At 43.6% G+C, this 22,815-nt stretch overlaps 1 protein-coding gene across 2 annotated transcripts in view; it reads left to right on the top strand.

Annotated features, from left to right (window-relative positions):
• The window catches only part of LOC142748997 (MICOS complex subunit MIC60-like), a 37,498-nt gene extending 30,022 nt beyond the window's left edge, over positions 1-7,476 (top strand). The window contains exons 11-15 of one of the 2 annotated variants that reach the window (XM_075856485.1): positions 334-348; positions 4,270-4,493; positions 5,799-5,930; positions 6,010-6,139; positions 6,550-7,476. In XM_075856485.1, the coding sequence (XP_075712600.1) occupies positions 334-348; positions 4,270-4,493; positions 5,799-5,930; positions 6,010-6,139; positions 6,550-7,157 (1,109 nt within the window). In that variant the 3' untranslated portion in view covers positions 7,158-7,476. The remainder of the gene's footprint in view (positions 1-333; positions 349-4,269; positions 4,494-5,798; positions 5,931-6,009; positions 6,140-6,549) is intronic. The other variant, XM_075856495.1, reaches the window with a different exon arrangement.
• The last annotated feature ends 15,339 nt before the right edge of the window (positions 7,477-22,815 follow it).

Genomic DNA, 22,815 nt, shown 5'->3' with positions numbered 1-22,815 from the left:
ACTGGAAACACCATTTATTTGTAGATTTCCTGGAGGAATAACTGAGGAGACGGCACAGCAAAGTATTTGAAAAAAGTTGCTTCAATATTATTGTATTATGGAGAATACCAGTATCTACTAATAGACGTGTCAGGAGGGCCCGGTCCTTTGTTAATGTGACCGTGTTTAGTATAACATTTGTATTGTCCTTTCAGGGATCGGTATACTGGCTTCTTGTCGGTCGGTGGTTTCTGTTCTTGTTTGGGGGTTATGGCTTTTCTGCATGTAGAGTCCTGTAAGTCGCCTGCGGACCGGCGTTAACCTCTCCAAACCTTCATTTTTTTTCTGTTTCAGAGATTTCCGATGTAGGTGAGTTCTGCTCCTGTCTCCCTTCTAACACTGACACCTTCCTGTACTCTGCCTGTGTAGCCTGTACTCTGCATGTCTGTCTGCGTCACCCCCGTATAATAAAGCGGCTGTGATGAGTAAGTAATGGAGTCCCCTGCAGGTATTGCTGCAGACAGACCAGATCCCATGTTGTGTCTTCCTCCAAAATGATTTCTATTATAGGGCGCCCTCTGCAGCTGCAAATAGGACATTACTTCACAATGGATCAGATTCTTTAACCCTTTAAAGACCAGGCCAGTTTAAGGTTTTCGTTTTTAGTTTTCTCCTCCTCGCCTTCCAAAAGCCATAACTTTTCTATTTCTTCGTCGGCATAGTCATATGAGGTCTTGTTTTTTGCGGGACAAGTTTGTTGTTTTTCATGGCACCGTTTATTGTACCGCATAACGTACTGGGAATCTGGCAAAAAATTATTTGTGGGGTGAAATCGGTAAAAAAACAGCGGTTACACAATTATTATTTTTTGGGGAGGTTTGTTTTTACCGTGTCAATCAGGCGGTAAAAACGACATATTCACCTTATTCTACAGGTCGATAAGATTACGGCAACACCAAATTTGTTTTGTTTTTTTATGTTTTACCACTTTTTAAAAAAAAGAAAATAAAAATACAATTTTGTGTCGCCATATTCTGAAAACCATAGCTTTTTTTATTTTTCCAATTTAGTGATGTGAGGGCTTAAATTTTGCAGGGTGAGCTGTAGTTTTCACCAATACCATTTTTGGGGTACATGTGACTTTTTGATCACTTTTTATCCTTTTTTTTTTTTTTTTTTTTTTTTTTTTGGAGAGCTAAGGTGACCAAAAACCCGCAATTTACATGTTTTCATATATATATTTTTTTCACGTAGTTCACTGAGCAAGTTAAACAACGCTATATTGTGATAGTTCAGACTTTTACGGACGCGGCGATACCAGTTATGTTCACTTTTATTTCTTTTAACATTGCTTTAGTGAAAAGGGAGGTTTAGTGAACTTGTAATTGTTTTTTGTTTTTGTTTTTTTGGAAGATTCAAAAAATCGTAACTTTTTTTTTTTTTTTTTTATTAGTCCCCCTAGGGGACTTGAAGCAGCGATCGTTGGATCGCTTGCATGATCTACTACAATACTAATGTATTGCAGTATATCGTCATTCTGACCAAAGTAGTGCAGACCTGGGGACCTTTATTAGGCCCTTAGGCTGCCGTTACAACCACTGTAAACGGCCGATCGTGGGGCGCCAGGGGGTGCGATCGTGTGTTTGAGGGGGCGGCCCCTGATTCTAACAACTTAATTTCCGTCGTCGCGATTGACTCCAGCCTTTAAGGATATTAAACGGGCGAAATCAAAGTGATCTTTGATTCCGCCCGTTGCAGGGAGGTGTCGGCTGTGTAACCCCGCTGTCAACCGCTGTATATGGAGCGTGCTCAGCCCGTGAGCACGCTCCATACTTCCCCTTAACGGCTGCCGCGTACCAGTAAGTGACCTGTCGTTAAGGGGTTAAAGGCCATGTTCACCTTTGCAACAAATTTTTTATTTTTTTTTTTTTTTTTTTTAAATATCTTCTCCAGTTTCGTGTCTACAGCTCCTAAGCAGATCGGTGTCTCCATGGTTACAGACTACAAACAAACTGTGTAGTCTGAATCTGCAGTCTTCTTGCTATCCACTTGTCCCCTGTTTCTTGTAACCACCCGAATGTATATTAGCAACAAGTAAGGGATGGCAATATGACTGCAGGATCCGACTACACAGGGTTTGTTTGTAGTCTGTAACCATGGAGACACACAGGTCTGTACAGGACACCAAACAATCGAATATTTTTAGTTAAGATTAATTATCCCTCAGTGTAGAGATCACGTGGCCGCATCCAGAGCAACATGGCCTCCGTGGATGCAGTACTTTTTAGATAGAAAATTAGCCAAACTCAAATGTATCTATCAGGGCGTTTAGCAGATGCCAAATGTAAAGATGTCTAACATTATGGCACACACTCTCCAATCCCCTGCCGCCGCAGCTATTTTTCGTGTTTTTGTTTTTTCCGTATGAGGGCTTGTTTTTTGTGTGGCGAGGTTGTCATTTTTGATAGCATAATTTAATGTACCATATAATGTGCTGGGAAAAATTGTTCTCTTGTGGGGAGGAATAATAAAAAAAAAGTGATTCCTCAATTGCTTTCTGGGTGTCGCTTTTACGGCGTTCACCATGCGGTAAGAACTACATGTAACTTCTATTCTGCGACCCTGTTAGATTACGGCAATATTTTTGTTAGAAACAAACTATTTTGTCGCCAAAGTCTGAAAAACATAGCTTTTATGTTCCCGTTGATGGAGCATGTGAGGTCTTGTTTTTTGCAGAATAAGGTCTTATTTACACGAGCGCTGCGCATCTGACGTGAAAAACGGCAGTTTTTCACGCCCGAGGTGCATCCGTGCTCTGCGCGACGCGATATCCCGCATCCCCCAGAGTTGAGTCTATGGAGGGATGCGTGAAAAGATAGAACATTTTCTATTTTCTCACGGACCCTTCACACAGTCCGTTGAAACAACGACAATGTGAACGGCCCCCTTAAATTAGAGGTCCGTGGGACGGCCGTTGAAACCACACACTTGTGTAAATAAGGCCTAAGCCGTTGCTTTTATTGGTATAATTTTGGGGTACGTATGACTTTTTGATCACTTCTATTTCTATTTTTTGAGCGACGAGGTGACCAAGAGACAGCAATTCTGGTGGTTTTATCTTTGGTTTGTTTTTTTATGGCGTCACCCTGCAGATTACATAATGTTATATTAGAATAGTTTAGACTTATACAGGTATGGCGATATTAATTTATTTTTTACTTTGGTTTAGGGGAAAAACCGTAATAGGGTGTTTTGTTTTTTTTTTTGTTCAATCTCACGGAGGGGGTGGGGGCTTGATCAGATGATGGTGGGCTATTGACCATGGCATCTAAGTGGTTAAACAGGCAGGGTCGGAGTTATCTCCAATCCCGGCCGTTCTAGTAAAGTGCTGAGTATGGAGGCGGCTCCGTGCCCCCCCTTCTCGACCATGAGGTGCAGTTACATCAAATGTCGGGAAGGGGTCAAAGTTTTTTTCCCTCCGTGACTAGCCTATCCTTAGGATCAGTGGGGGTCTGATTCCCGGCACTTCTGCTCATAAGCTGAATGAAGGGGCCACGATGCTCCAGCCAGCTCTGTGTACCCTTCATTGCTTACCTTAGGCACAGCGCCATATATTTGGTTGTGGTTGTGCCTGGTACTGCAGCTCAGTCCCATTAAATTGAACAGCCACAACCAAATGTACAGCAAACAATGACCCCTTTATTTGTCTGATCATCAGGAGTACTGGGAGTCTGATCCCTCACCGACCACATATTGATGGCCTATCCGTGTTCAATATTGCCATCTTGGAAAACCCCTCTAATCTGAGTTATATCATGTCTTCTCCATTCACATCCAGAGCTGCGTTTACAATCCTACTAGTTTTCTATCACTCAAGCTGCCTGTCCGATCTTCCTGCCAGTTTAGTGTCTATGCAGAACGTACTTTGCTTATTTGAATTCTGGGAAATGATGGTGTTCACTAGCACTACAGCATACGATAGTCTACAGGGTAACGCATCTTGTACAATGTGTTGTGGACGATCTCCCAAAATATTGAGGGTATTCCGATCGACACAGTACTGACTAATTTCAAGCACAAAAAAAATAAAAAAATCTGAATACAGCTCTGGATGCGACTAGAGGACCAATATCAATAAAATGTGGGTAAAGCAAAGTATTTACCAAGTTACTTATGAAGCTTTGCAGAAACTCCTGTAGTGTCCTGTAAGATACGAGCGAGGCCTGCAATGTGGTGAAGGCCGACCACGTTCCTGTTTGTATATATTGTAATTGTCCCTGTCCTGTGCAGCCGGCAAGCTGAGCACTGAAGACCTGAACTCTCTGATTGCCCATGCCCACCGCCGCATTGACCAGTTACACAAGCAGCTGGCAGACTACCGGGTGCGGGAGCAGCAGCACATTGAAGCCGCACTAGAGAAACAGAAACTGGAGGATAAGAAGGCGCTGGAAACTGCCGTGTCCAAAGCCCTGGAGCATTACCGTGCCGAGATCCGACTGGAGCAGGACAAGAAGGTACCAGGAGCGTCTCCTATATCAGCCATTTATAATGCAGCACATTGCGCCATGATGCCAGCTGATGCAGATGTTTTAAACTGTTATTTAAAAGATTGGCCAATGTAGGAGGGATGCAAAAAATAAGAGCCATTACTCACCTCACAGATCCCTGTCGTTCCTTCCCGCTGCCGTTTTTTGCCATAGCAGCAGCGATGATGTGCCTGTATACCCACGTGATCACTGCAGCCAAGCACTGGCCTCCCCGATCCTGTGCCGTATACCCACTGAGTCCAGTGATTGGCTGCAGCGATCACGAGGGTATACAAGGACATCATCGCTGCAGCTATGTCATCACACAGCGGCGGGGAGGACCGCAGCGGCGACACTGGTGTGACGGGGATCTGGGAGTTGAGCAATAGCTCTTTGGTTACGTTACATCTTTTTCAGTCCTGCCTAGTGATGCAGTCAAATTTATGCTGGCTACCCTTTGGACAAAGGGGTAGCCCCGAAAACCGGGGTTGTCCGATTTTTAAGAAATGAATGTTTTTTTTAATATAATAGTTGTACAATTTTCCAATATACTTTCTGTGTTATTTACTCATGGTTTTCAAGACCTCTGCTTGCTGTTATACAGTAGGAAACTTCATAGTTACTTCCAGTGGATAAAATTCTGTCCTGGTCATGTGATGGACCCACAGGTGTCACGTCTCGTTACAGTATGTGTATCAGGGCTATGTCTACTAATGATCCCAGCACCTGTGTCCATCACATGACCCTGCATGAGCCGTGGTGGTCTGACATCAGTGGCCCCACACTTGCTGAGAACGAAGGGCCCCCAAATACACGTTCTTGGCCTACGAGCAGGATGAGCATTAGAGATAAATGGGAGTTTTGGAATCCACTGAATGCACTCGCCTGTTTCCATCGCCCCCATTTACTATGAATGGGACGATTGGAAAAGGCCGAATGAGCCCCTCGTTCCTTGCAACAGTGGGGGGTGACTGAGGTAGCGCGACCATTTTATGATTGTTTTAATCCTACAACTAGCGTGGTGACCGTGTAGGGGAGTGATGAGGAGTATAAAGCTTATTGAACACTTACTACGGTCTGGCAGACCCCCTTATTCTAGACTGTAACAGCCTTAGAGGTCAATGACAACACCCGGTCATGGTCACTAAGCTTCCGGCAGGATAGAGGTGCTGTCTCTCCATTTACGATCACATGTATTTCTGGGAAGGAGAGGCTGCTGCATCCGGAGTCTGGACAAGGTTACACCGCATGTTAAAGAAGAGGTCTAGTAAAGCCTAAACTGATCCATTGCAGGTGGAAGAAGTGCGGGAGGTGATGGAGGCGGAGATGAGGACTCAGATGCGTAGACAAGCGGCAGCGCACACTGACCACCTGCGGGATGTCCTCGGAGTCCAGGAGCAGGAGATGAAGGCCGAATTCCAGCAGGTGAGCTTGACGCCTGGCACTGGTTGGGGACTGGCCGGCTTTAGCAGGACGCGACTGACGTTGTGTTTCTTATTTCCAGTCCCTGTCTGAGAAACTGTCAGAACAAGAGATGCAGTTCAGACGTCTCTCTCAGGAGCAGCTCGATGGCTTCACGCTGGATATTAACACTGCCTATGCCAGGCTGAAGGGCATTGAGGAGGCTGTTGAAGGTAAGGATCTTGGAAGCTTTCATCTCTCGTTTACTGTTATGTGGTCTGGAGGACGTCACGTAATCACAAGGAATTCTAGAGCTCCCTATTGTCTTCATATCGTTGCCTATTTCCTCTCCCAGTCTCCCAGCGCCGTCCCTATAAATCCTACTGATTATGCGCTTAGCAAAATTGTAGAATATACCGTATTCTGTTAAAGCGCTCCAAATCCACTGCTTCCCTTAAAGGGGTTGTCAAAAAATCAAAGTATCACCTACCATGCAAATCTGTGTATGCCAGAGGGTTATGGGCACATTCTCTTCTGTTGGTGCAGACTCTCCGTCCATTACTGATCAGCACAGACCAGTAGGGCCTCAACTATAAGATGAATGTGTTTTGAATGTCTTGGTGACCTTGTTGTTCTTGCGCAGGTCATGCCGTCGCCGAAGAAGAAGCCAGAAAAGCCCATCACTTATGGCTCTCCATTGAAGCTTTAAAATTTACATTGAGATCGGCTTCAGGTGAACACCCCACCAAACCCCTGGATAGTGCCGTCCAGGGAATAAGAGCAAGCTGCTCCAACAACGAATTCACGGAAGCTCTGACCACCGCTCTGCCCGAAGAGTCCCTGCAGCGCGGTGTATACAGCGAGGAGGCACTGAGAACCCGTTTTCATACCGTCCGTAATCTCGCCCGCCGGGTGGCACTGATTGATGAAACCAGAAACAGTCTCTACCAATACTTTCTCTCTTACATACAGTCCATTCTCATGTTTGAACCTAAACAACTACAACCCCCCAGCGAGCTGACCTCCGAGGACCTGGACACATTTAAACTGCTTTCTTTTGCCTCGTATTGCATCGAACATGGCGACCTGGAGCTGGCAGCAAAGCTTGTCAACCAGTTGAGAGGAGAGTCTAGACGGGTGGCACATGACTGGCTAACCGAGGCCCGACTCACCCTAGAAACCAAGCAAGTCATCGACATCCTGTCCGCCTATGCCAGCGCTGTCGGTTTGGGTACGACGCAAGTGCAGTGACCTGGAGGAAAGTGCGGAGCGGTTCTCGAGTTGTTGCAGAATTTGTTCCCCTTTGTCACACACAAAGAAACCTAATTTAAGTTCTGTTTTTTTGGCGTTCTGTAAACGACACATTGACAGTAGAGATTTGTTGCACTTTGATAACGTCTCCAATACGGCAGCACTCCCCTTTATCATGTCTGCAAACTCCAGGAGTGTCACGTCCTGTACCCTGTATTACGTTTTTAAGTATTTCAGGTTTTACTGATCCAACCAAAATACGAATAATTCTAATCATTTACTGTTTAGGCCTCCTCCTGAATAAATCGGATTTACTGCATTTTGTGTTCTTTGTCAAGTCCTCAATCCGCACCTACTACCCACAATGCACCCTGATCCACATGTATTACACGGACAATGCCATCGTGTGTCTCTAGCTGGGAGCCTTAAATGGGGTCTGATCTGGAGCCTAAATTAGTAGCCAATGCTCCAATGGGGGTCGCTCTGGTTTAAAGGGATTGTCTGGTTTAGAATTCTCTTATAAGGGATCTTAAAAAAAGGATTTCTTAATTCATAAAGAGGAAATGTTCAAAGCAGCGGAAAGGGGTTGTTGGGACCAAAGATTACTAGCATTGTACGTACTGTAGCGGGTGAGTACGCTCGCTAATATACAATCTGGTCCCCTGTCGCGCTGATTCTGAGACTTTCCATGATTTTTATATCGCTGCCGGGGGGGGGGGGGGGTCGGTAGTCTAGTTGTGCAGCCTTCTCTGATGATATGACACTTCGTCATGTGACCGACCCCGCTGTACTCTATGTAAAAGCAGGAGCAGTAGAACAGCGATTACATACAGTACAGCCGGGTCTGTCACGAGACAAAGAGTCGTATCGTATCAAAGAAGGCGGCGCAACTAGACTACCGGTCCCCTGGCAGCGCATTGAAAATCTCGGAATCCGTGAGATGGGGGACCGGATTGTATATTAGTGATTGTACCACATACTGCAGGGACTACACTGATGATGATTTTTGGTTAATGTTATGAAGTGGCATGAAATGGAGCACCTCTATCTAGTAAAGGCAGATCTTAGGCAAAACATAAGCCCACAAGATCTATGTAAGTTCCTCTCCTTATTTTTACTAATCGTTTTGTTGATCGGCCATAGGTCAATAATAGTGAACAATCGTGCCCTAGATGTCGACAGCATGACACGATTATTCCCACAGCTCTAATGGTATACTGGTTAGGCTCCACCCACTTGTGTCTCAAAAATTTGTATAGAACATTCTTCCTCCTACTTAGACCCCTCCTTGCTGCCTTGTCACTCATGATACATCCGCCATTGTTAGTGTGGCAGGAGCCAAGTAACTTTACCCTTTCACCTATGACCGCACCCCTGGAGGGACATCCCATTCGCTGGACAGGAAGCCTGAGGATTAAAAAAAGGACACCCCTCTCCACACACCTTAGAGGTTCAGATATCCGCATTAAGTTCTGATTTCAAATTAGTGGAACACCCCTGGGTTAGGAGGTTCCTGGCAGCCTCCTCTAGGCTTAAACCCCAGATTAGATCCCCAGTTCCTCCATGGGACTTAAATATCGTTCTCCAGGCCATGACAAATCCACTAGACTCTAGAACCCTAAAGATGCTGACACTCAAAATGACATTCTTGTGAGCCATTACGTCGGCCCGTAGGGTAAGTGAGATACAGGCCCTCTGCCTTTCCCCCTTAAACCTTACTATTAGGTGATGGTCATCGTGAAGACCTTACCGAGTTTTCTTCTTAAGGTGGTCTCTCCTTTCTTCTAGACCAAGAGATTATTCTCCCCTCCTGTGATTCCCCTAAAAATCCAAGGGAGCAGCAGTTTAACTGCCTGGATGTAAGAAGAGGCCTGGTCCAGTACCTAAAAATCACTAAAGATTTATGAACCTCAGAAAACTTGTTTATTCAGTTGTAGGGTTATAACAAAGGTTCGGCAGCCGGTAGATCCACTATAGTGAGATGGGTTACACAGGCCATACACTTAGCCTATGTAAATAAGAATCTCCAGAGTTCTTCGGGGGTCACTACGCCGGAGCGGTGTCCACTTCCTGGGCTGAGAGAGCAGAGGCCTCCCTAGATCATATATGCAAGGCTGCTACATGGAGCTCTCCTCACACCTTCCTCAAGCATTACTGATTACAACTGCATACAGCCTCTGTAGTACCTTTCTACCAAAGACCAAGTCAAGCTGTGGTCCCACCCTAAATACCGATTTCCATTGTACATTTCCGGGCGTGCTGTCATAGGTGAAATGGTAAAAGATTGAGGTGGTGGTGGTGGTAATTCCACTTAGTTGGCACACAAGAAAAACTAAACTAATTCTCATCTGGAGTTCTTCCTAAGACTGGGTGTGTGGAGAGGTGTCCTTTTTTTATATCCTCACGCTTCCTGTCCAGCGAATGGGATGTCTCTCCAGAGGTGCTGTCGCAGGTTCATGAAAATCCGACTACCAGTAAGTAATCAAACTTTTTTGGTCCTGCTTTCTAGGCAGAGCCTAAGGGTATGATTTCAGGCGTATTACGGGGGCGTAAACGCCTCGAAATATGCCTGAAAAAACGGTAGCTAAACACCTATAAACATCTGCCGATTGAATTCAATGGGAAAAATTGTGTTCATACGGGGTGTTTTTTTTACACCGCCATTTTAAAAAAACGGCGTGCAAAAAAGCGCCAGTTAAAAAGGAGCATGTCACTTCTTGAGCCGTTTTTGGAGCTGTTTTTCATTGTGCCAGTGGTAAATCCGCTCCAGAAACGTCTAAAAAAAATAATAATAAAAAAAATATATTAAAAAAAAAAAAAGCCGCAAATCGTTTTCAGCTTCAAAAACGGCTGAAAATCAGAGGCTGTTTTATCTGAAAACCACTCTGCAATACGGTCCGTAATTACGGACCCGCCCAGTTCTATTAACTGCGGACACCTTTCTGTATCGCTATGGAAGGGTGTCCGTGCCGTAGAACTGTGCCAGGAAATATGGAACATGTCCTACTTTTTTTTTTGCAGGCCATGGTCCCATACTTTGTATGGGAGCATGGCACGAAAATGCGTCACGCGGGTGTCGGCGGTTGGCCGTGCCAGCAATCGTGGACGGTGATTACAGGCACAGCCGTGTGCATGAGGCCCAAGGCTGAAGTCACACGAGCACATTACGTCCGTAATGGACGGACGTATTTCGGCCGCAAGTCCCGGACCGAAAACTGCAGGGAGCCGGGCTCCTAGCATCATAGTTATGCACGACGCTAGGAGTCCCTGCCTCGCTGCCAGACAACTGTCCCGTACTGTAACAGGGACTCCTAGCGTCGTACATAACTATGATGCTAGGAGCCCGGCTCCCTGCACTGAGTTCGGTCCGGGACTTGCGGCCGAAATATGTCCGTCCATTACGGACGTAATGTGCTCGTGTGAATCCAGCCTAAGAGTTGTCCTGTATTAGAACAACATGGCTGCTTTCTTCCATTAACAGTGCCATACCTGTCTGCAGGTTGTGTGTGGTATTGCAACTCCTCCACAATCATTTGTAGTTGGAGGCAGAGCACGGTGACAGTCTGTGATGTTACCTTACAGCTTCTGCAGGGTTGGACAGGCAGACAATCAGCTGACCCTTCTACTTTTAAAGAAAAGTTTAAAATAAACAACAAATGTGATATATATTTTGCTTATATTCTGGAAGTTTTCAGTATCGAGCAGGAAAAAGGCTCCTTCAAGATCTTATTCACAAGAGATCTAGTAGGAATTGCGCAACAACTATAATAGAACTATAAATCACCAGTGGAATTAAACCGGAATGTGGGGATTCAGCGTCCAAGCATAACCAGATCCGTAGGGAAAACACCGTAATCTAGGAAGTCAAAATGGCCGAGTGGAACTGATACATCTTACCCATCAGGAAACCTATGGGAAGGCTGGAAGTCCTTATTCACACGAGCGCTGCACATCTCGGACGTGAAAAACTGCCGTTTTTCGCATCCGTGCTCAGCGCTGCGGGACGCAATGTCACGCATCCACCATAGTTGAGTCTATGGAGGGATATGTGATGTGTGAAATGATAGGACATGTCCTATTTTCCCACGGACCCTTCACACGGTCCGTTGAAACAACGGCTGTGTTAACGGCCACATTGAATAACATAGGTCCGTGGGACGGCCAGTGTTTCAACGGCCTTCCCACGGACGTTTAACACGTTTGTGTGTATCAGGCCTTCGAGTAAGCAGGAGACAGCCATCAGAATCATGGTGGCTGTTGTGGACGACTTCCAGAGGGAGCCGAAGAGAACACAGGTAGCAGAGGAGGTTAGATCCAGCGCTTTGGTAGAGGTAAAATAGAAAAATATTTTCCAAGTTTAATTAAATAGTATTAAAAAGTCCATTTGTAGTATGGTCCCGGTGTGTGAATAGAAGGAAGGAATGATCCTATAAGCCTACGCGTTTCGGACGATGCAACGTCCTTAGACTTGGCTGTGGTGTATTTTGAAACTGGCGCTCTGGTCAATTTATACTATGTCCGGGGTGACAGCTGAGTTCTGATTGCGTTTCACGTCTTGGCGTGTCACATGGAACGCAACCCGGAAGTGAGATGGTGCCGGCGTATGGAGCGCCCACTTTGATGTCTCGTGAATTCTCGTCTCTTATTAAACAACATTCCCTGTAAAGCGATGTATATTACTTTGATAGACTATGTTATAGGTTTGTCTTGTGGAGTATAGTATTAGATTGTTGAGGACGCTTGTGGAGTAGATTATGATGTGTGGTCACGTGTGCGTTCCAGATCACATGGCTATATGGAACGCAAACAAGCTGGACGAATCAGCGACGTGTAGTCTGGACGAACAGATGTCATCCTATTTCTACTGCACATAATGGGTAAGCGTTTTAATTCTTCTGTAGTTAACAGAACTTGTATTTGGATACTGCTTTCTAGGAAATGTCAGTGTTAATATATCTATGGCTATAAATTCAGCTGGTTACCGTTCGGATCACAATTATTATAATATTGGTATGACAAAAAGTGGCCAGATTGGGACATCTTGCGCATCTAAAGTTCAAATTACATTAGTTAGAATGATTGGATCATAAGTGCACAGGTAAGGAAAGTGAAGTGCTAGTAAAAACTGAAATGTGAGAGTGTAATGCATGTCAATCAGCATATGTTATGCATGCACCACAGGGGGTGATTGTTAAAAACATGACTATATGGAAAAGTTCCTGTAGGGACAAGATATCAATATTGTTATATTAGATCATGTGATAGTTTGTTGGGACTGTATAGGGTGGGGTGATGGCATGTAGGTACCCTCACTCATCGACTTAATATTGGAACATGAGTTCCTTTCTCAAATTTAGACCATCTGGAAATCTTGTATTTAGTCTATATATCCAAAAGGCTTCTCTTAGGTGAGTTTTATTTTTTATGTCACCTCCTCTTTTCGGCAAGTGAATTTTCTCGATAGCGTAGCAACAAAAGGTTTTGGTTGTCCTGTTGTGTTTGTGTATGAAGTGTTTTGATGCGTTGGAGATGTTCACAATATTTGGATTTCTGACATAACTCAGATGTTCTAGTATTCTAGTTTTTAATTTCCGGTTAGTGCAGCCCACGTATTTCAAAAGGCACTCTGTACACTCAATAATATAGACAACAGATTCCGTGTTACAATTAATATAATTTTGAATGATGAAGGTGTCCGTTTGAGTAGAGTTGCTGAAATTTTTGGTGGGGTGTGCATAAGAGCAAACTTTACAGGGGTGTTGGCCGCACCTGTAAAAGCCTTTGGTTTCTAACCATGTGGTATTTGTTTTGTCGTGTGAACTGAAGTAGGACGGAGATAGGACGCTGCCTAGGGACGGTGCTTTACGGGCTACTATCCTAATTCCTCCTGCCAAGATGGTACGCAAACTGTCATCCTCCATGAGAATTGGTAAGTATCGATTTACTAAGTTTTTGATTTGAGAGAATTGATTACTCTGTTGGAGGATTAATGTAGGCTGGCTTTTGGTGTTTTGCTTAATGATGGTTTTCTTATGGTACTCAAGTAATTGTGTTCTGGGTTTTTTGGATATGATATCACTAGCTCTATTCAGTGTCCACTGTGGATATCCTCTTTTGGAGAGTCTTGATTTTATCTGCTCTTCTTCTAATATGAAGCGATTGTGTGAACTGCAGTTCCGTTTCGCTCGGTGCATCTCCCCTACTGGTATAGCTCGAATGGTTGGTTTGGAGTGGTTACTTGTGGCATGGAGTATGTTGTTTGATGCTGTTGGTTTGCGATGTGTTTCGGTAGATATGATCTGACCCACTTTGCCACTTAGTTTTAAATCTAGAAACATAATCTCAGTGGTATTATGGTTGTGAGTAAATTTAAGGTTGCAATCGTTATGGTTTAAACTCTCAACGAACACTGGGATGATATTAATGTCTCCTTTCCATATGAGTAAAATGTCATCAATGTATCTACCGTACCATTCAATGCAATAGCCGTATATGTTATTACTGGAAAAAATGTGCGACTGCTCCCACCATGACATGACCAAATTCGCCACTGAGGGGGAAAACTTAGCCCCCATGGATACACCCCTTAATTGAAGATAATATTTTCCATCGAACAAGAAGTAATTATTGGTCATTAGAAACACCAGAACTTCCAGTATATAGATTTGAAATTTTTTATCATAATTACTGTGTGTAAATAAGTGTTCTTCCAGGGCAGTGTAGGCTATTTGATGGGGGATTGAGGTATACAATGAGACTACGTCACAAGTGAGCCATGTGTAGTTTTCTTGCCACCGTAGGTTGCATAGTGAATTTAGGACATGTTTAGTGTCACTTAAAAAACCAGGTGTTCTTTGTACTAGAGGTTGCAGCAGTGTATCCAGCCATTCTGATAGTCTCTCTAATATGGATCCAATGCCTGAGACGATGGGTCTCATCGGTGGAGGAAAAATTTCTTTGTGTATTTTTGGAAGTGCGTGAATTATTGGAGTGATAGGTTGATCAATATATATAAAATCCAGCTGTTTTTGAGTGATGAAACCTTGTTGTAGGCCATCAGTGAGTAGTTTTTTCATGTTAATTTTGATGTTGTCCACTGGATTTTTATCTAAATTCTTATAAGTAGTTTTATCTGATAACATGGTCAGAATGGAAGATTTGTAGTCGTGTTTATTCAGGACCGTGACATTGCCGCCTTTATCTGACATCTTGATAATTACTTCTTTATTATCATGTAACGATTTGGCTGCTTTTCTCAGACCTGCTGTCATATTAGTTTGTTGTTTCTGAGATTTTGTTGTATCTGCCAATATTTGTAATTCCTTTTCTAACACCATCTGGAATTGGTCCATGGAATCTGTACGTGAACCTATTGGGTAGAACTTGGGGTTTGATGTTTCAAAGTTGGTAGCAGTCATAACTGTTTGATTAGGTTTTTCAGTGCACAAGTGGTCCAAGCATACAATGGTTGTGAGTTCACGAAACGAGAAATTGGATTGGATATGAGATATATCAACTGGTGATTCTTCAATGACGTTGGTTGTGTTTGGTGAAGATATCACGGTGTTGATGGCCTCTGTGGTATTTGCTGGTGCTAAGAAGTGTTTTTTGACCGTCAAATTGCGGATGAATTTGTTAATATCAAGTATGGTATTGAACAAGTTAAAATTATCTTTCGGGGCAAAATTGAGGCCCAGTGATAATACTTGATTTTGTTCCTTGGTTAACGGTATGGAAGATAAATTTGTAACATTCGATTCTAATAATGCTGGAATTTTCGGGGGCGGAGGCGACGATTTGGATCTTGATTTGGTCTGTTTGTGCTTCCTACCGCCCCTCCTTCCTCGTTTTTTGACTGGTGACCTGAAACATCTTGTCTGTAGGTGGAATAAGACCGTGTTCTCATATTTTCATCTTCTGAACAGCCTTCTGCTGAGTCTGGCTCAGTGGAGCTGAAGCTAACTCTGTTGGGTAAATCTTTGTATTGGTTATGTTGATAATTCCGTTTTTTGAGAATAGTTCTTGGTCTATTGTAATTTCTTTCTTTTTTATTCCAGGTGTATATTTCATTTAGTGCATAATCCTTGGTATCTCGTTTGAACTTGCTCTTTTTCGTTTCTGCTATAGATCGATCAAGTTTGTCGATCGCTGATGATGTACGTAGATGAAGAAAAGAAAAGGAAGGTGAGCTGGAAAATGCCTCTAACTGTTTCCTACTGTCTGCTATTTGTGAGTCTAATTCCAAAAGTTTCAGTTCCTCCTGTTTTGTAATCAATTTCATTAGTTTTGTGGAACAGTCAGATAACGTTTCGTTCCATTCCTTGATGAAATCTTCAGTGTAAATGAAAGTGGGTGTTTTTCTCAGTCTTAAACCTCTTGGTATCATGTCCTTTGAAATATAATTTTTGAGAGTGGTGAGGTCCCACCAAATTTTGGCCTGTTGGGCCAGTTGCTTTTCCAGACTATGGAAAAGATCCTCCATGTTGGATTCATTTTCGGTTAGGTTATTGTTGCCACCAAACACTTTCTCTGCTAACTCCGTTCGAGTTAGCTGGATCTCATTTGCCATATGGAATGGATTGTGTGTACAGTCCCGTGTGTCCAACAAGAGTCTCCAAAATGAGTAATGTAGCTGCGGTGGATTAAAATCAGATAAGCAGAAATAGCCAACGTATAATAGATATTAAGCTGTAACTTGCTGTTGAATTGAAATCCAGCGTGATCGTGGCGTCACGGGTACATTTAGAATATGCTTTTTCCTTAATTAGAGCAGACTTATGTCAGTTTCTATCACACACTGTTAGACGTAGAGGGAAATGGCAACAGTATAAACAGATATTCTGTAGAGCTCACTGTTGTTCGATTATGGACATTAATGACAGATGTGAGCACGTGAGAAACACCGATATCATAGTAGTAGAAAACAAGGGGAGAAGTTCTCCAGCTCACCTGACACGAGAATTGGGTGTCGCTGTCAGCGCCCGGATTTTTTTCGTGTCGGCACACGATGCAGAAACACAGGTAGCAGAGGAGGTTAGATCCAGTGGCAGGAGGAATTAGGATAGTAGCCCGTAAAGCACCGTCCCTAGGCAGCGTCCTATCTCCGTCCTACTTCAGTTCACACGACAAAACAAATACCACATGGTTAGAAACCAAAGGCTTTTACAGGTGCGGCCAACACCCCTGTAAAGTTTGCTCTTATGCACACCCCACCAAAAATTTCAGCAACTCTACTCAAACGGACACCTTCATCATTCAAAATTATATTAATTGTAACACGGAATCTGTTGTCTATATTATTGAGTGTACAGAGTGCCTTTTGAAATACGTGGGCTGCACTAACCGGAAATTAAAAACTAGAATACTAGAACATCTGAGTTATGTCAGAAATCCAAATATTGTGAACATCTCCAACGCATCAAAACACTTCATACACAAACACAACAGGACAACGCATCAAAACACTTCATACACAAACACAACAGGACAACCAAAACCTTTTGTTGCTACGCTATCGAGAAAATTCATATGCCGAAAAGAGGAGGTGACATAAAAAATAAAACTCACCTAAGAGAAGCCTTTTGGATATATAGACTAAAAACAAGATTTCCAGATGGTCTAAATTTGAGAAAGGAACTCATGTTCCAATATTAAGTCGATGAGTGAGGGTACCTACATGCCATCACCCCACCCTATACAGTCCCAACAAACTATCACATGATCTAATATAACAATATTGATATCTTGTCCCTACAGGAACTTTTCCATATAGTCATGTTTTTAACAATCACCCCCTGTGGTGCATGCATAACATATGCTGATTGACATGCATTACACTCTCACATTTCAGTTTTTACTAGCACTTCACTTTCCTTACCTGTACACTTATGATCCAATCATTCTAACTAATGTAATTTGAACTTTAGATGCGCAAGATGTCCCAATCTGGCCACTTTTTGTCATACCAATATTATAATAATTGTGATCCGAACGGTAACCAGCTGAATTTATAGCCATAGATATATTAACACTGACATTTCCTAGAAAGCAGTATCCAAATACAAGTTCTGTTAACTACAGAAGAATTAAAACGCTTACCCATTATGTGCAGTAGAAATAGGATGACATCTGTTCGTCCAGACTACACGTCGCTGATTCGTCCAGCTTGTTTGCGTTCCATATAGCCATGTGATCTGGAACGCACACGTGACCACACATCATAATCTACTCCACAAGCGTCCTCAACAATCTAATACTATACTCCACAAGACAAACCTATAACATAGTCTATCAAAGTAATATACATCGCTTTACAGGGAATGTTGTTTAATAAGAGACGAGAATTCACGAGACATCAAAGTGGGCGCTCCATACGCCGGCACCATCTCACTTCCGGGTTGCGTTCCATGTGACACGCCAAGACGTGAAACGCAATCAGAACTCAGCTGTCACCCCGGACATAGTATAAATTGACCAGAGCGCCAGTTTCAAAATACACCACAGCCAAGTCTAAGGACGTTGCATCGTCCGAAACGCGTAGGCTTATAGGATCATTCCTTCCTTCTATTCACACACCGGGACCATACTACAAATGGACTTTTTAATACTATTTAATTAAACTTGGAAAATATTTTTCTATTTTACCTCTACCAAAGCGCTGGATCTAACCTCCTCTGCTACCTGTGTTTCTGCATCGTGTGCCGACACGAAAAAAATCCGGCCGCTGACAGCGACACCCAATTCTCGTGTCAGGTGAGCTGGAGAACTTCTCCCCTTGTTTTCTACGAGCCGAAGAGAACTTTTGGTGTTTTTGACGTTGCCACATAGGAGAAAGTGGTGTCGGTGGCTCCATCACACGTGGAGAATGAGGTCCCGTTTTAGGTAAAAGCCTCAATTTAGCGAGGGTATTTTCTCCTCCTTGAAAAGTTGAAAACCTGTGTTTGTCTGTTGTCATACCTGAACCAGTGGCGGAAAGGACGTCATGTGAGGATAAGATTTGCAATAGTGGGCGCAATGTCCGTCTTTTCTGGATAGTAGATAGAGCTTTATCCGCAAACAGTTGGATCTCATTATTCATCAATAGAAGTCTGGGATGTTTCCTCGCCGTTTCCATCACCTCTTTAATAGAATAAAAATGAGGTTTAACAATTGTGTCCCTTGGAAGGCCATCATTGTGTATTGCTGTCAGAGATCTATGAGCACGAACAATTTCTAAGTAAGAGTCATGGACTTCTGGTATCATAGTTTTAATTCATTTTCAAGCCATGTCCAGAGCATCGGTAAAGGATTCTGGTAACCCCCTGATACGAAAATTGTACCTCCTTGAGCGTTTTTCCAAGTCCTCTATGTGTGCCGCAGCCATATCTAGCTGATCTTGCACGCATTTCAAGTTTTGATTAACTCTGCTAACTGTCTAATCCAGTTTCGATTCTGTGGCTTCCATATGTGAACCCGTTTTCTGGAGATCATGATGCACCACTGATTTAGAGCACGACGTGTCCATCTCACCTTTCAAGGTTTTGGATATGCAGGCGACAATCTTATCAGTCAGGGTTGTCTGTGGGGGCATAGGTGGTGGCAGATCTCGTGCCTGTGACGAGGAGGGTTCCAGCACAGAGTCCCCCTTATCCTCGGGTAGGGAGTGGAGCGATGAGCTGTTGGTTCGCTGGCCCGAGTCCGGAGGATCTCTGAGGGCAGCTGGAAAGTCCTCGGAGACCAGTGATAGGGTCTCCATCGGGACGGCAGCTAGGGGAGGCGGTAAAGGCGCCACTTCATTTGGCGCCAAAGTCAGAATGTCGGCTACTGAGCGTTATGCTGCTGCCTGTTTCCCTCTTTTAGGGTTTCCTCTTGCCATTTATGGTTCACCTGACCTTCCGCTGTCGTGCAGCTGTATAAAAGGCTTCAATGCCCGGCAGAGGTGCGGAGTTGAGCAGTTCTGCAACCGTCATGTCCAACTTCGTGCATGCGCCTTCTTTCAGCCGTTTTTAAAGCATGAAACTTTATTTGATCAATTTTTTTAGCTGTTTTTCTATCGACACAATGAAAAACCGCTTCAAAAACGGCTCAAGAAGTGACATGCACTTTTTACGGGGCGTTTTTTTTCAAACGACCATGTAAAAAAATGCCCCATCTCAACTAAACACAGTTTTTCCCACTGAAATCAATCGGAAGATGTTTGTAGGCGTTCAGCTTTTGTTTTTTCAGGTGTTTTTCAAGTCGTTTATGCTTTGAAAAACGCCTGAAAACGCTGCGTGTGAACATACCCTTAGGATGACTGTTTTTGCATCCAATTCTGAAAATGTACCCTTTCTCGTAGGTCAGGATGGCCAGACGACATGAGGCATCGTCGCTGGGGTTTAGAGCGTTGGTTTTGTATGTCAGGGGTTGTGAGTTGAAGTCTCACTGGGGTGTTGCTTGTTAGTGCAAACCAGGGGTGGGATCCGGCCGGTTCGCCCCGGTTCTCCCAAACCAGTTGTTAAAATGACAGCCGGTTCGCAGAACCGGGTGAAGCAGGGTTTCAGAACTGGTCCCCTGCACTCAATTGTATCCGTGTCCTTAAGACGCGGATACAATTGAGTTGACTAGCGCTGCCTTGGCGAGGCACATGACGCCTCGCAATTCAGCGCTTTAGTGATGATGCAGTCGGCGCGATGACGATGATGTCATCGCGCCTCTGCATCGTTCCGATGGAGAACTGACGTCGCTGGAGGATGGCGCGGCAACGGGACACGTAAGAAAATTTGTTTTTTTTCCTTCTACTGTGGGCACTATAGGGCACTACATAGGGGACTATACAGGGAACAAGAACTACAGAAGACTATATAGGGAACAGTAACTACAGGGGACTAATTACAGGGGACTATATAGGGAACAGTATAGGGGACAGTAACTACAGGGGACTATAGGGAACAGTAACTACAGGGGACTATATAGGGGACAGTAACTACAGGGGACTATAGAGGGGACAGTAACTACAGGGACTATAGGGAACAGTAACTACAGGGGACTATATAGGGCACAGTAACTACAGGGGACTATATAGGGAACAGTAACTACATGGGACTATATAGGGAACACTAACTACAGGGAACTATATAGGGGCCCTTATCTACAGGGAATGCCTTGAGGGCCCTTATCTACAGGGAACACCACAGGGGGCACTATCTACAGGGAATGCTACCTACAGAAGGCTCTATGGGGAGAACTATCTACATAAGTCTCTACTGGGAGCACTATCTACAGAGGGCTCTACTGGGAGCACTATCTACAGAGGGATCTACTGGGAGCACTATCTACAGAGGGCTCTACTGGGAGCACTATCTACAGAGGGCTCTAGGAGGGGCACTATCTACAGGGGCCACTGTGTCTGGTGCATTACTTTACAGTGTTTGACACAATTTTATTCAGGGTCACAGTGTATGTTACTATTATATTCAGAGGCACAGTGTGTAGCACTATTATATTCAGGGACACAGTGTATGATACTATTATATTTGGGGGCATAGAATGGGGTACCATAAGAATTTGCTCTTCGTTTATAGGTGCAGAAATGTTGAAAAAGTGAGCTTCCGAAGACTTCTGTGCAGCGAATTTACCCATTTCCGCAGAAATGGGTCATAGCCAGGATGCATCATAGAGTTCTGGACCAGATGGAAAAGTAAAGCGAACGACTAGAATCTGAGAAGTCGTCACCGGTGAGACACTAAATGTAAATGTTTATTCTCCCTGTGATTGCTCAGTACTGTAGTCACTTTATGATCTGCAGCGAGATGATGTGTGTATCGTTCTTTTTTGTGAAACAGCAACTCCCAGCATATCCTAACCATTGTTCTGGCTATACTGGGAGCTGTAGTTTTATTCTGTATAAACTTATATGGCAAGGGTTAAACTAAATTAGCAAATTATCTCTGTACTGAGCTGTATTTTTACTGGTGCTGTATATATGTACTGAGCTTTGTTCTGGTGCTGTGTATGTGTATATATATATATATATATATATATATATATGTATGTATGTATGTACTGAGCTTGGTTCTGGAGTTCTATTCATCATAACATCCAAGCTCAATACATATATACAGCACCAAAGAGAAGCTCAAAACATAAATACAGCACCACAACAAAGCTTAGTACATAAATACAGCACCAGAACAAAGCTCATACACATATAGAACACCAGAACCAAACTCAGTACAGATATACAGCACCAGAACCAAGCTCAGTACAGATATGCAACACCAGAACCAAGCTCAGTACATATATACAGCAACAGAACCAAGCTCAGAACATATATACAACTCCGAAACCAAGCTCAGTACATAAATACAGGATCAGAACCAAGCTGAGTACATAAATACAGCCCCAGAACAAAGCTCAGTACATATATACAGCAACAGCACCAAGAACAGAACATATATACAACTCCGAAACCAAGCTCAGTACATAAATACAGCACCAGAACCAAGCTAAGTACATAAATACAGCACCAGAACCAAGCTTAGTACATATATACAGCACTGGAACAAAGCTCAGTACATATATATCAGAACAACCAAGCTCAAAACACACACACATATATATATATATATATATATATATATATATATATATATATACACACTGAGATTGGTTCTGGTGCTGTATACTAGTCCTGCTCAATGAATTCAAATATCAAAAAGTAAATTTATTTCAGTAATTCAATTCAAAAAGTGAAATTTATATATTATCTAGATTCATTACTCACAGAGGGATCTATTTCCAGCATTTTTTTTCTTTTAATGTTGATGATTACAGCTAACAGTTAATGAAAACCCAAAATTTAGTGTCTCAGAAAATTTGAATATAAAATAAACCCAATTTCAAAAATTATTTTTAATACCGAAATACTTGGTCGGGGCTCCGACTCTGCATGAATTACTGCATCACTGCGGCGTGGCATGAAGGCGATCAGCCTGTGGCACTGCTGAGGTATTATCAATGCGGCGTGGCATGGATGTGATCAGCCTGTGGCACTGCTGAGGTATTATCAATGCGGCGTGGCATGGATGTGATCAGCCTGTGGCACTGCTGAGGTATTATCAATGTGGCGTGGCATGGATGTGATCAGCCTGTGGCACTGCTGAGGTATTATCAATGTGGCGTGGCATGGATGTGATCAGCCTGTGGCACTGCTGAGGTATTATCAATGCGGCGTGGCATGGATGTGATCAGCCTGTGGCACTGCTGAGGTATTATCAATGCAGCGTAGCATGGATGTGATCAGCCTGTGGCACTGCTGAGCTGTTATGGAAGCCCAGGTTGCTTCATCACGGACTGTGGAAACTTCACAAAGTAAAGTTTGCATTTCATTTGGAAATCTCGGTCCCAGAGTCTGGAGGAAGAGTGGAGAGGCATCAATCCAAGTTTCCAGAGGCCCAGTGTGAAGTTTCCACAGACAGTGATGGTTTGGGGAGCCTGGTGTTGGTACACTGTATTATATCAAGTCCAGTCAGCGCAGCGTCTAGCAGGACATTTCCAGCACTTCATGCTTCCCTCTGCTGACAAGCTTTATGGAGATGCTCATTTCATTTTCCAGCAGGACTTGGCACCTGCCCGCACTGCCAAAAGTACAAATACCTGGTGTAATAACCACAGTATCACTGCGCTTGATTGGCCAGCA

The sequence above is a fragment of the Rhinoderma darwinii genome, chromosome 1 (genome assembly GCF_050947455.1).
Source record: "Rhinoderma darwinii isolate aRhiDar2 chromosome 1, aRhiDar2.hap1, whole genome shotgun sequence".
Taxonomy (NCBI): domain Eukaryota; kingdom Metazoa; phylum Chordata; class Amphibia; order Anura; family Rhinodermatidae; genus Rhinoderma; species Rhinoderma darwinii.
This window is presented reverse-complemented; position numbering and strand designations above follow the sequence as displayed.